General features: G+C 51.1%; 1 protein-coding gene across 1 annotated transcript in view; it reads right to left on the bottom strand.

Annotated features, from left to right (window-relative positions):
• The window catches only part of LOC120381652 (zinc finger protein 91-like), a gene marked incomplete at its 3' end in the record, with an annotated part of 230,735 nt that overhangs the window by 24,722 nt on the left and 191,531 nt on the right, over positions 1–14,482 (bottom strand). The window contains exon 4 of the mRNA XM_039499792.1: positions 735–1,036. Coding sequence (XP_039355726.1) covers positions 735–1,036 — 302 coding nt within the window. The remainder of the gene's footprint in view (positions 1–734; positions 1,037–14,482) is intronic.

The following is a 14,482-nucleotide window of genomic DNA, read 5'->3' as shown; positions in this document are numbered from 1 at the left end:
AGCACATGTTCCATGATTTCATAGGGCAGAGTTTTGTGCTATCGGGAGCTTTCCCTGTATGAACTTGACAGGTGGATCAACACAGAGACACGTTGTGACCCTTCTCAGGGTGCTGAGGACTGAGAGTCTCCTTGTTGCCACCTGCCACAAGGAAGAGGGAGTTTTGCATTTGGCAGCTGGATGTTAGTGACCAAACTCACCAGCCTGCTGGAACTCAAGGACCCTCCTCTGAGCTACAACAGCGACCTTAACCCTTGAGTTCCTTCAATGTGTCCCCCTCTGGGGTCCAGCCCGGATCACCAGATCCCTGGTGAAATCCCAGATCCTCTCTTCCCCAAGTATCCCAGGTTACTAGTTTTACTGTGGACCATTGCTACTGTATCTCACACAGCACCTGAGTACAGTTATCGAACAAACAAAAAATTTATTTCACAACGGATAGAGATTTAAACAAACAAACGTGAGTGATGGAAACCAACTGTTACCAACTAAACAAAGGCAGAAAGTGATAGAATAGAAAGGCCAGCACAAAAAACAGAGAGAGGAACAATAAGATACTAAAAGGATAATGGTTGGAACTCTCCATTTCTCTCAGTCTTTGGACTGATGGGTACTAGAGCTGTAGCAACAGTTGAGGAACCAGGGTAAATTAAATGTAAGGTTTGAGCTGCTAGTGAAGCATTTTCCACACTCACGGCATTCCTAGGGGCTCTCTCCTCCGTGGATTGTTTGATGCCTAATAAGGTGCGAACTGCGATTGAAGCATTTCCCACACTCACGGCATTCAAAGGGCCTCTCCACTGTGTGGATTCTCTGATGTTGAGAAAGGTTTGAGCTGCTAGTGAAGCATTTCCCACACTCACGGCATTCATAGGGCCTCTCTCCTCTGTGGATTGTTTGATGCCTAATAAGGTGTGAACTGTGATTGAAGGTTTTCCCACACTCACTGCATTCATAGGGCCTGTCCCCTGTGTGGATTCTCTGATGTACAGAAAGGGCTGAGCTGTGAGAGAAGGTTTTTCCACACTCCCTGCATGTATTTTTTTTCTTTCGCCTGAGGATATCCTGCTGTGTTGTGGTTTCCATGAGGATCTTCTGAGTTCCCCAACAGGAAATAAATTTATCCACTTTCTTCCCTGGCTGGTTTCCTTGATCTGTTTTTGGTCTGTGCTGAATCTCCCAGGATTTTCCCTGCTCATGACTCCTGGACACATTCCTTTTCGATCTTTGAGATAATGCTCTGTTTTTACCCACTGGCTCAACATTTTCAGGCTGAGAATTCTGCTCCTCTTTCTCACATGCCATTGCATAACCTGCTGTGATAGAGACAGAAACCTCAGACAGGGATGGAAAGGGGAAGACCAAACAAAACAAGTGCTGAAGACAGGTCAAATAAAAATCAGGAGCTGAACTCCCCCAAACTCTTCCCCCAAATAGGAGAGAGGAGGGGGATGAATTCAGCCTTCACATCCCATCCAAATACGCAGGGGGAAGGGAGGAAGCTACTGCCTGGTGTCTGCTAGGATTTATAGGAAGCCATGAACTATATTTACCCTGAGGATATGACCCCTGCTAGGGACAATAATGAACTGAGAGATCTCCCCAAGGGCTTTGTTGGGCATCCCAGATGTTTCCTTCAGGCACTTACAGATTCTGAGGTAGTTTAATGTTTCCTCACCTGTGCAGGGAGATCTCAGGATCTCTCTTTCCTCTGACCGCTGGAGGTCTGGGACCCATGGCTCTTCCCATTGTTCCAGCTGGGAGATCACATCACGTTGGAAAACTAGAAACCCTGCTCAGATGAAAGAAAACAAAGGAGTTCAGTTGATTTCAAAATACTTGGTCATAAAAAAAAAAACATTCTATTAATTTAACTTCAGTGCTTAGTGTGACCTGGTGCGGCAGGGGCAGTTCTCACTGAAAATGCCAAGATCAGGGCAGGCTGAAAAAGGGAGAGCAGATGCTCCCAAAACTGCTGGTTAACACTGAAGTTAAACTCACCGACCAGTCACAAACTGTGCTTCTGATCACCCACGCGGGTAATCGAGAAGCGGAAAAAAGAAATCACACGGCCCCCTTTATTGCATCCCTGTTCTCTGACTCCTAATCAGCAGCGAGGTCCAGTACACTGAGAGGTTATTTAAAAACTCTGCTCGCATAAACAAAGTGTTCCTCTGACCCCAAAGGGTCAGCCACATCACCAGGTCAGTATAGGTTTGGATATTACCCAAAATTCCATCCTTCCAGACAATCCTTTAGCATCTAAACTAAAGGTTTAAATGAAAGAAAGACAGAAAGAAGTTAAATGGGAACACAGTCAGATACGTTCCAAAATGGATATATCAGATTCTTAGCAGTATTGGTGACTTGCTGGCTTGAAAGTCCGTCGGGAACACATCCACAGTTTGGGTGGGTCATTCAGTCCTTTGTTCAAGGCTTCAGTTTGTAGAGAAGTTGCTCCAGAGGTTGGAAGGGGGATTGAAGACAAAATGGAGATGATGCAGCTGCCCTTTATATTCCTTTTGTCATGTGGCCTGTACTTCCTGTGTTCCAAACACAAGATTCACAGCAAATGGCATGGAAAAGCCTTGGAGTTCTCAGTAGACAGGCATACCCCAGCATGTCTTGCTGACTCAATAGGTGTATCCCCTTGGTCCTTTCCATGGGCTCATTGTACAGCTGATGATCGTCAATGGGCCATCAAACAGGCTAGGCAGTGTTGATCCCAATATGTCTGGGGGTGTCACCCAGAAACACTGCACAAGTCTGGAAATACAGATATACCCTACATATCTATAACTCACAATACAAAGGTGATACAAACATAGAAATAATATTATCATACTTGGCAAATCATGACATTTTTACTGACACCTTCATTGCAATTTTATCAGATTATATTATATTATTATTTTATTATTAATACCAAAGTGTCTCACAATTCCATCCAGTGTCACACTTGGTAAACCAGTGAATTCCCAGGACCAGTTCCTCAGGGCCTTGAAGATGCCGAACACTGTGCTTATAAGGGATTGAAATACCCACATATCTGCTGGGAACACACACACAGACACCGTGTCAGTCTACACCCCGTGTTCACTCTTCTAGAAAATTATGATCAATTTTGTACACAGTATGGCTTGTGAGGTATCATTTGAAAACGCATAATCTACTGAATATTATCCTCCTGTTAAAATGTGTAGTAACACTGTATGTAAAGTTATGAGATTTTACAGTATGATATTACTGAAAATGTTACAATTCTGGGGAACACCCACAGAGCAGTTCCTCAGAGACAGCAAGGCAAACAGCTGGTCAAACAGCCATACTCCTGTGGGGGGAAGGTGTGAAGAAGACATTTACATTCCATCACAGGGACCTCTTGAAGCTTTTGTGGAAAACAACCACACGATTGATTTTGAATCAGCTCAGGCTGAGGCTCTTTTCTTAGTTAAAAGTGCGCAGGGGGCGACAGCTATTGGAATACTGTCCCCTGAGCTAAAAATCACACAAGCCTTTTAAAGCTTAAAACCCCAAACAACGACACATATGTTGCACGTTAATTACCTTATTTGGAATATATTGCAAAATATGATGCAAGCAATGTTGGAAATAGTTAAGAAAGGGTTAGATACGACAGAAAATATCATATATCATATTTGTAAAAACAGCAAATAAATCCATGATAGACCCACATCTTGAATACTGCATGAAGATGTTGTCGCCCCATCTCAAAAAAAGATATACTGGAATTGGAAAAGGTTCAGAAAAGGGCAACAAAAATGATTAGGGGTATGGAACAGTTACGCCAGACCTAACCCCCAGTTTCACTTGAGCAAACAGGAGCTATTTGACACTGTGCGATACGGCTCCTGTGCTCTGTTCCCAAAGTGTTCTGCAGCATGGGAGGGTCTCTGGTAGTGTGTGTGTGTCACTGGCATATTGGGGTGATGCTGAAACAGGACAGAGTAGAGGTGGCATCATGGGGCTGGCATGAACCTTTTCTCTTCATTTCCCCTTCCAAGAACCGAGGGGAGAGGAACCCTTACCCAGCGAGGTCACCGTCTCATAGTTCTCCTGCATGACATCCCAGTAGAGGGCTCTCTGAGCGGGGTCCAGCAGAGCCCACTCTTCCCTGGTGAAATGCACAGCCACCTCCTCGAAGGTCACCGGCCCCTGAAAGAGCGAGAGTCCAACACTCAGGACCTCTTTCCCCATTCACAGCCCCATTATTTGTGGCAGAGAGGAGCCAATCAAATGGAAGCTCTGGGTGGATCCCACTCAACAGAGTCCCACCCCCACCCCGCTCAGCGTATCCAGCAAATACCAGGGTGAGGGGACGAAGAGAGAGCCCCTTGTCTCTCCCAGCAGATCCATCACACACCTACTAGCCACCGACTGATACAGGAGATGGAGCCCCTAGCAGGGTCCAGAGAGAGCTCCTTGGTAGGAAGCCCAAAAACCTCCTCATTGTGAGGAGCGGGAGATGAAGGGAGAGGCAGCTCCAATAAGCCTGACTCATGGGTGCCCACTTCATATCCCACAGCAGCCACTGGTCAGTCAGGTCAGGCTCCAGCACTGGGAGTCTGGTCAGTTTTACCAGCTCCATGTAGGTGGGCTATTTTCTTTCTTCACAAATTAGGGCATTTCCACCTCTGAACCTCCTGGGTCTGTTCCTAGTATCTAGGGCACTTATTAAATAACTCCCAGCAGGTTTGCCACACCCTGGCCTCCTCCTTTCCCCACGCTGTGAATTTCCTGTCCCACTCCAATCTCCAGACCAGACTGTGCAAACCTTCCCATCTCCGGTGTATTTGCTCTACCTCTCCTCCAGCAGGAACCCACCAGCATGGGCGGCAGGTTATATATGTGTGCGGTGACCGGGCTCCAGGAATATTCAGGGCCGGGGGCCCTGCTCCAGCAATATTTGGAGCTGGGTCTCTCCCCCGGCCCTGCCTGGATCAGGCCCTAGCCTCCGCAGGCCTCCCCACCCCCTGCCCTGCCGCGTCCCTGCCTGGAGCAGGTCCCAGCCCCCACTGCCACCCCTCCCCCTGTGCCCCCCGTCCCCCCCCGCCGTGCCGCATCCCTGCCTGACAGAAAACAGCGCGGGCCTTTCCCCTGTCTGCTCTGTCCTCTCGGCAGAACTGCTGTCTGCTGCCCCAGGATCCTAACGCCCGCCATTCACTAATGGCAAGGCAGGCTGCCCTTACCCTGCCCTTCCGCCCTAGCCCTGAGCCTCCCCAAAGCCCCAAACCCTCATCCCCAGCCAGAGCCCTCATCCCCCCGCGCCCTAATCCTCATCCCCAGCCATAGCCTTCATCCCCCGGTGCCCTAATCCTCATCCCCAGCCAGAGCCCGCATCCCCCCACACCCTAATCCTCAGCCCCAGCCAGAGCCCTCGTCCCCCCGCACCCCAAACCCTCATCCCCAGCCAGAGCCCTCATCCCCCTGCACCCCAAACCCTCATCCCCAGCCAGAGCCCTCATCCCCCCGCATCCCAAACCCTCATCCCCAGCCAGAGCCCTCATCCCCCCGCACCCTAATCCTCATCCTCAGACAGAGCCCTCGTCCCCGCACCCCACACCCTCATCCCCAGCCAGAGCCCTCATTCCCCCGCACCCTAATCCTCATCCCCAGGCAGAGCCCTCATCCCCCTGCACCCCAAACCCTCATCCCCAGCCAGAGCCCTCATCCCCCCGCACCCCAAACCCTCATACCCAGCCAGAGCCCTCATCCCCACACCCCAAACCCTCATACCCAGCCAGAGCCCTCATCCCCCCGCACCCCAAACCCTCATCCCCAGCCAGAGCCCTCATCCCCCCGCGCCCTAATCCTCATCCCCAGCCAGAGCCCTCATCCCCCCGCACCCTAATCCTCAACCCCAGCCAGAGCCCTCATCCCCCTGCACCCTCATCCTATCCCCAGCCAGAGCCCTCATTCCCCCGCACCCTAATCCTCATACCCAGCCAGAGCCCTCATCCCCCCGCACCCCAAACCCTAAACCCCAGCCAGAGCCCTCATCCCCGCACCCTAATCCTCAACCCCAGCCAGAGCCCTCATCCCCGCACCCTAATCCTATCCCCAGCCAGAGCCCTCATCCCCGCACCCTAATCCTATCCCCAGCCAGAGCCCTCATCCCCGCACCCTAATCCTCAGCCCCTGCCAGAGCCCTCATCCCCCCGCACCCTAATCCTCATCCCCAGCCAGAGCCTTCATCCCCTGCACCCTCATCCTATCCCCAGCCAGAGCCCTCATCCCCCCGCACCCTCATCCTCATCCCCAGCCAGAGCCTTCATCCCCCCGCACCCCAAACCCTCATCCCCAGCCAGAGCCCTCATCCCCGCACCCCAAACCCTCATTCCCAGCCAGAGCCCTCATCCCCCGCCCCTCATCCTATCCCCAGCCAGAGCCCGCATCCCCGCACCCTCATCCTATCCCCAGCCAGAGCCCTCATCCCCTGCACCCCTCACCCCCCTCCCCAGCCAGAGCCCTCATCCCCCCGCACCCCAAACCCTCATCCCCAGCCAGAGCCTTCATCCCCCCGCACCCTGATCCTCAGCCCCAGCCAGAGCCCTCATCCCCCCGCACCCCAAACCCTCATCCCCAGCCAGAGCCCTCATCCCCCCGCACCCTAATCCTCAGCCCCAGCCAGAGCCCTCATCCCCCCGCACCCTCATCCTCAGCCCCAGCCAGAGCCCACAACCCCCCCGCACCCTAATCCTCAGCCCCAGCCAGAGCCTTCATCCCCGCACCCTCATCCTCAGCCCCAGCCAGAGCCCACATCCCCGCACCCTGATCCGCAGCCCCAGCCAGAGCCCTCCTCCCCCCGCACACTAATCCTCAGCCCCAGCCAGAGCCCTCATCCCCTGCACCCTAATCCTCAACCCCAGCCAGAGCCCTCATCCCCTGCACCCTAATCCTCTGCCCCAGCCAGAGCCCTCATCCCCGGCACCCTCATCCTATCCCCAGCCAGAGCCCTCATCCCCGCACGCACCCTGATCCTCATCCCCAGCCAGAGCCCGCATCCCCCCGCACCCTAATCCTCATCCCCAGCCAGAGCCCTCATCCCCCCGCACCCTAATCCTATCCCCAGCCAGAGCCCTCATCCCCCTGCACCCTAATCCTATCCCCAGCCAGAGCCCTCATCCCCCCGCGCCCTAATCCTATCCCCAGCCAGAGCCCGCCTCCCCCCGCACCCGAATCCTCAGCCCCAGCCAGAGCCCTCATCCCCGCACCCTAATCCTCATCCCCAGCCAGAGCCCTCATCCCCGGCACCTAATCCTCAGCCCCAGCCCTGAGCCCCACATCATGAGCCCCTCATCCCCAAGCCCCAGCCAGAGCCTCATCCCCTGCACCCTGATCCTCTGCCCCATCCCTGACCCCCAGCATGAACCCATCATCCTCAGCCCCGCAGCCCTCACCCTGCACTCCCTCCTATCCCCAAACTCCCTCCCAGAGCGTGCACCACCTCCCCTTCCTACGCCCCACCCCAGCCCAGAGCCTGCACCCAAACTCCATCCCAAAGCCTGCACCCCTCACCCCCTCCTGCACACCCACGCCCTGCCCCAACCCGGAGCCTGCACCCAGCACCCAAACTCCCTCCAAGAGCCTGCACCCCTAACCCCTTCCTACACCCCCACCCCCCACCCATAGCCTGCACCCAAACTCCATCCCAAAGCCTGCATCCCAATCCCCAGCCCAGGACCTGCACCCCATACCTCCCCCCGAAACCCCGCCCAGAGCCTTAGGCAGGTGGGGGCAGAGTTTGGGGGGGCGGAGTTGGGGGGGCGGGTTCTGGGCACCACCAAAATTTCTACAAACTTGCCACCCATGCCCACCAGCAAACCCCCGATAATCCTTACCTGAGTTGGCTCCACTGCAGCCATTTCTCTTCCCTGTCCCACGCCAGGCTGGGATGAGCTGGAGCAAAACATGGACGTCATTCTGCAGCCTGGCTGGGGGAGAAGGGCAGTTGTGGGCGTCTCACAACCAGTTTTAGTTCATTTCACATTAGAATTCCCCCAGGCCCTTTCCCTGCAGACAGACACCCTAGATCCTGCCATGCTGGGAAATGCTCAATCTGTTTATTACAATGTAGACCTGGCCCCTCCTGCCAGGCTAAGCCCACAGAGACATTTATAACCTCCCTTCTCCCTCCCCTCACCCCATAACAAATTCTCTGAACACAAGGCTAGAAAAGAGCAGAACCAAAGGAGTCACTGTGGGGGATTCCCAGGGACACTGACCCCAGGGCAGCCACACCCCAGCAAGGGGAATATGGAGTCAGGAACTGGCTTTTCCTCTCTCTGATCCTTGTTTTGTTCACTGGAAAGTGGTTCTGCCCAGGGATGCAGCAATACATGTGTCTGGGTGGACTAGAGAGCTGGAAATCTCTCCCCCCACTCATTTCTACCACTGCCCCTTTCAGTCTCCCCTTCCCCTGTCCTCTCTCCCTGCCCCTCTGGCTGGGAAAGTCCCATTCCTGGGGGCTTTGCTCTCCCAGGGCTGGATTTTCTCCTGGCAATTGCTACTGGGAGGAGAAATGAGGAGGGGCTGTTTGTGCAGAGTCACTTTCTTGCCAGACCCCAGCACTTTCCCTGAGGTCTTTCAGTTACCTGGAGACTCTGGCTCAGAATTTAGTATTAACAGGGCCCAGGGCTGCCCTAGGGGGCTAGGACCAGCTGGAGAAAGTCATCCCCTGGGCCGGGCAGAGAAGCAGCTTTAATTCAGGTCACTTCCCAGCACAGAACCCCACTGGGGGATCAGCAGCTGCTAAGCCTGGTCTCCCAGATCACAATGGAGGCTGCAGCGTCTGACCCAGGAAGCTGAACCCCAGTATCCTGAGCAGAGAGGGACAGAGCGTTTGAGCAGCTTCCCTCCTTTAGCTCTCTGGGGAGAGCAGCTAATGAGAGCCCCTCCTCACAGGGAGAATTGCTGATCTCATTTGCCCCACTGTCCATCCGGAGTCACTTCTTGTCTTTCCATACAGTGACTCTGGATTAACAATGGTCTATGCCTGTCACTAGCAAATAATGGCCACCATGGATCCACCCCAGAGGTGGCTGCATCTTAGTACTGGGGGAAGCAACCCCTCACAGAGGCCATTTGCCATGGGGCTTGGGATACTTCTCAACTCACACTGCACTCAGAGTGACCTCCTCATCCTGTGCTAGCTAGAGAAAAGAAAAGGGTCCAGCCAACTCTTCTGTTACCGGTTGGGAACCACTGATTCCCAAACAGGGGGAGGCCTCTGGCTTTGATGGGTATTAAATATCTGGCTGGTCTCTTTCTTTCGCAAACATTTTAACAGAGGTAAAGGATGGAACAAATGATTCACAAAGGAGTCGGGAAAGATGATCTCTGGGCAATTTAACCCCCTGCGACCTCCAGGATGGAGAAGGACTCAGGGCAACAGGTTCCCTTGAAGGAAGAAGTTGCTGGGATTTAGAAACAGCCCCAAACCGGAGAGGATTTTTAACTGACATTTGATAATGACATAGAAAGAGGCAAAACCTGAGCTTTGAGAGCAACCTTCAGAAATGAAAGAGTTCCCAATCTGAGAGATTTTGGATCCATTTTGCAAATTATAGAGACACAAGTGGAAAATCAGAGGGATTTTATATCAGTTGTAGATAGGAGGTAAAATCTGAGTGTTTCACATCAATATTTGATAAATGAATAAAGAGGAAATGGGCAACATTTGCAAACATTTTATATCCAGGTTCAAGAATCTGAGAAAAGGTGTAAATCTGAGATTTTCTTGGTATTTTATAATTAGAGAGACAGGGGGAAATCTCAGGGCATATTCAATTAGAAATAGACAACTAGAGAGCAGTGGGGCAAACGTTTAGGGTATTTTATATGAATCTTTGAGATTTGCAAAGAAAATGTGTCAAACTGCGTATTTGATAACATGAGAGAAAAACACCAAGATCTGAGGGGATTTTATACTGTTGTTAACGAACTAGTGGAAAAGGGGGACTGTTGGACTGGATTTTATACGACTGTCCAATACATAAACACAAAGTGATGGTTCCCCCCACCCCCACCATTCCCATGGGCAGCAGGGAGCCCTTTGAGGTGCTGATTAAAAGGGCAAGGGAGGGGGAGCTGAAAGGTCCCTGGATAAAGGAAGGGGGCAGCAGTGGGGGACGGGCGGGTGACTGGCAACTGATGGTTGGGGGTAACTGTGTTGGTAGTTAGGGGGCAGCAACTGGGATTGGAGCTGGGTCTCTCCCCCGGCTGAGGGCTGGTTTTGGCGGGAAAAAACGGTTTGGACTGGTTTGAGCCTGTCCCCTGATGGTAAACAAGTCCCCTCTCAGAGATGGAGTCCAGGGGTTAATAGTTCATATGCTCCAGATTGGATCTTATTTTAAAGCCAGTGATTTACTTCATAAACATCTTATTAACCAATTCATTGAACATATTAAACAATTTATACTTCTTACACCTAACAATGAGATAAACAAAAGAACACAGACAAGCCTTGTCAGTAACGTTGCAAGGTTCAAGCATGCTCAGCCCTGGCATTGCCGCCCCTCCTGTGGCTAGTAGCTGCAGCTGGCTAAGGCTGGCCTCTGGGAACTGGCCCCATGGCTGTAGCCAGAGAAGCTGCAGGTGGCTCTGTGACTACTGGGACCATTAAGCTAGAGCAGCTAAAGACACTGGAGTTCACCTCAAGGAACAGAGGTCACCAGTAGGACAGGAATGTCAGGGGGAGCAGGGAAAGAGGGAGCAGGTCAGGCTGGCAGAGGGAGCTTCCAGCTGGGTGGGAGCATGTCCAAAGTAGAAAGGAAACAAGGGTGGGCAGAGGTGGTGGTGACCAAGTAGCAGACTAGCATGTAGATGGGAGCAGAGGGAGAGAGGCTGGTGGCTTCAGATTCCCAAGGGATAAGTCCTGACTTTGGGGAGATGGTGTTTGCAGGTGGCTGGCTCACATGGCAGGATGGGGGCTGAGGGGGGGATCTGTCAGAACTGATCAGGTATCTGCTGGCTTTAGAACTGTGAGCTGAGACTAGGACCACATGCCGTGACTGGTGACCTGGGGGGTACTGGAGACATGGCTAGAGAAGGTCTGAATGAGGAAGGAGATAAATCTGTTGGGAGTTTCTTTGATCACTATGAAAGTTCTGCTCACTGTGGACACTGGTAAACCCACATGGGCGTACAGCTCAATGAGAAAACCCGGGGGCTGAGGGAGCTGTGTATGGCAATGCGTACAGTGATGTAGGGGTGTGTGATCAAAATGAAAAATGTCTCTGAGGTTCAGTCCCGGGTATGCTATGGCACCAATGGCACCAGCAGGCCCACACGTGGAGCCCACAGTGACTACCCAGGGGCCCACAAATATGTTTGGTGCCGGGGCCCACAAAAGCTTAATCCAGCCCTGACTGCCTGAGCACTATTTCAGCCCCACATTTTTAGGTGGTCCTCCCACAGTGGGAGCTGCAGAGCCCTCCTCCACATATCTATCTCTCTCTCCCACACACACACCCCCCTCCTGCTGTTGGGAGGGGAACAGGAGAAAGGACAAAATAAGCAAGAGACGAAGAGAAAGGAGGGAGGGAGGGAGGAAGGAAAAAGTGAAACAAAAAGGACAAACCCTAATGTCCCAGGTGCAGAATAATATTCTGCCTCCTTAAGCTTGTGTTTTCCATGCCTAGAATTCAACTCTCACCAGATGGATCAGACTGAACAGGTTTCAAATCCCCAGGAGGCTCTTACCTTCTAAACAGGGACGGCTGTTTTCTAGTAAAATCACTAAAAGGGAAGGAGAAAACTCGAAAGAGGTTCCTCCTGGCGCTCACGTCCGTGAACCCGAATACTCTCTCAGTCCTCAAAGAGAGACCTGGAGAAGGAGACTTGCTGCAGCAAAGCCACAGGGGTCTCTGAGGTTTCCCTGGCCCCTCGCCCCATCCTGCCTGGCTGATGTCAGCATCTCTCTGTGAGGTCACCACCTCCCCACCACCTTGGACCAATAGTCTGAGGTCCTGCCAAAGGCCTTTGTGATGTCACTGCCCCACCCCTCCCTTGCTGTGCCAATGTCCTGCCCCTGGCCAGGCACTTTGGAGGTTTGAGCTACTCCCTGTGGATCACCCCACTCAAGGAGCGTTCGTTCTAGGCAGCAAGCCGGCTAGACAGGGAAACATCAGACGCTGCTCCCAATGCTACACTCAGTTTTTCAGAAATTAGTCGATTTTATGGCCAGAAGAGACCATTAGAGCATCTAATCTGACCCCCTGCACATCACAGGCCTCCTGTATGACACAATAGCAGGTGAAGGTGGGGGGCTGAGGAGGTGAGTGGCAGGGGGGCAGGTGAGCCGGGGGCACTGAAGGGGGGTGCTGAGGAGGCAAGTGGGCAGGCAGTGGCGGGGGGACAGGTGAGCTGCGGGAGTGGGGGGGGGTCTGAGGAGGCGAGTGGGAGGGGCTGGTGAGTCGGCAGCAGGGGACTACTTCATGGAGCAGCTGGTATGGGAACCCACAAGGGGAGAGGCAACTCTCGATTTAATCCTGAGTGGAGCGCAGGAGCTGGTCCAAGAGGTAACTATAGCAGGACCGCTTGGAAATAGTGACCATAATACAATAGCATTCAACATCCTTGTGGTGGAAAGAACACCTCAACAGCCCAACACTGTGGCATTTAATTTCAAAAGGGGGAACTATACAAAAATGAGGGGGTTAGTTAAACAAAAGTTAAAAGGTACAGTGACTAAAGTGAAATCCCTGCAAGTTGCATGGGCCCTTTTTAAAGACACCATAATAGAGGCCCAACTTCAATGTATACCCCAAATTAAGAAACACAGTAAAAGAACTAAAAAAGAGCCACTGTGGCTTAACAACCATATAAAAGAAGCAGTGAGAGATAAAAAGACTTCCTTTAAAAAGTGGAAGTCAAATCCTAGTGAGGCAAATAGAAAGAACAAACACTGCCAACTTAAGTGCAAGAGTGTAATAAGAAAAGCCAAAGAGGAGTTTGAAGAATGGCTAGCCAAAAACTCCAAAGGTAATAAAATGTTTTTTAAGTACCTCAGAAGCAGGAAGCCTGCTAAACAACCAGTGGGGCCCCTTGACGATCGAAATACAAAAGGAGCGCTTAAAGACGATAAAGTCATTGCGGAGAAACTAAATGGATTCTTTGCTTCAGTCTTCACGGCTGAGGATGTTAGGGAGATTCTCAAACCTGAGCTAGCTTTTGTAGGTGACAAATCTGAGGAAATGTCACAGATTGCAGTGTCACTAGAGGTGGTTTTGGAATTAATTGATAAACTCAACATTAACAAGTCACAGGGACCAGATGGCATTCACCCAAGAGTTCTGAAAGAACTCAAATGTGAAGTTGCGGAACTTTTACCAAAGTTTGTAACCTGTCCTTTAAATCGGCTTCGGTACCCAATGACTGGAAGTTAGCTAATGTAACGCCAATATTTAAAAAGGGCTCTAGAGGTGATCCCGGCAATTGCAGACCGGTAAGTCTAACGTCAGTACCGGGCAAATTAGTTGAAACAATAGTTAAGAATAAAATTGTCAGACACATAGAAAAACAAACTGTTGAGCAATAGTCAACATGGTTTCTGTAAAGGGAAATCATGTCTTACTAATCTATTAGAGTTCTTTGAAGGGATCAACAAACATGTGGACAAGGGGTATCCGGTGGATATAGTGTACTTGGATTTCCAGAAAGCTTTTGACAAGGTCCCTCACCAAAGGCTCTTACGTAAATTAAGCTGTCATGGGATAAAAGGGAAGGTCCTTTCATGGACTGAGAACTGGTTAAAAGAGATACCAAAGGGTAGGAATTAATGGTAAATTCTCAGAATGGAGAGGGGTAACTAGTGGTGTTCCCCAAGGGTCAGTCCTAGGACACCAATCCTATTCAATTTATTCATAAATGATCTGGAGAAAGGGGTAAACAGTGAGGTGGCAAAGTTTGCAGATGATACTAAACTGCTCAAGATAGTTAAAACCAAAGCAGATTGTGAAGAACTTCAAAAAGATCTCACAAAACTAAGTGACTGGGCAATAAAATGGCAAATGAAATTAAATGTGGATAAATGTAAAGTAATGCACATTGGAAAAAATAACCCCAACTATACATACAATATGATGGGGGCTAATTTAGCTACAACGAGTCAGGAAAAAGATCTTGGAGTCATCGTGGACAGTTCTCTGAAGACATCCACGCAGTGTGCAGAGGCGGTCAAAAAAGCAAACAGGATGTTAGGAATCATTAAAAAGGGGATAGAGAATAAGACTGAGAATATATTATTGCCTTTATATAAATCCATGGTATACCTGCATCTTGAATACTGTGTACAGATGTGGTCTCCTCACCTCAAAAATGATATTCTAGTACTAGAAAAGGTTCGGAAAAGGGCAACTAAAATGATTAGGGGTTTGGAGAGGGTCCCATATGAGGAAAGATTAAAGAGGCTAGGACTCTTCAGCATGGAAAAGAGGAGACTAAGGGGTGATATGATAGA

The sequence above is a fragment of the Mauremys reevesii genome, linkage group 14, assembly GCF_016161935.1.
Source record: "Mauremys reevesii isolate NIE-2019 linkage group 14, ASM1616193v1, whole genome shotgun sequence".
NCBI classification, from domain to species: Eukaryota; Metazoa; Chordata; order Testudines; family Geoemydidae; genus Mauremys; species Mauremys reevesii.
This window is presented reverse-complemented; position numbering and strand designations above follow the sequence as displayed.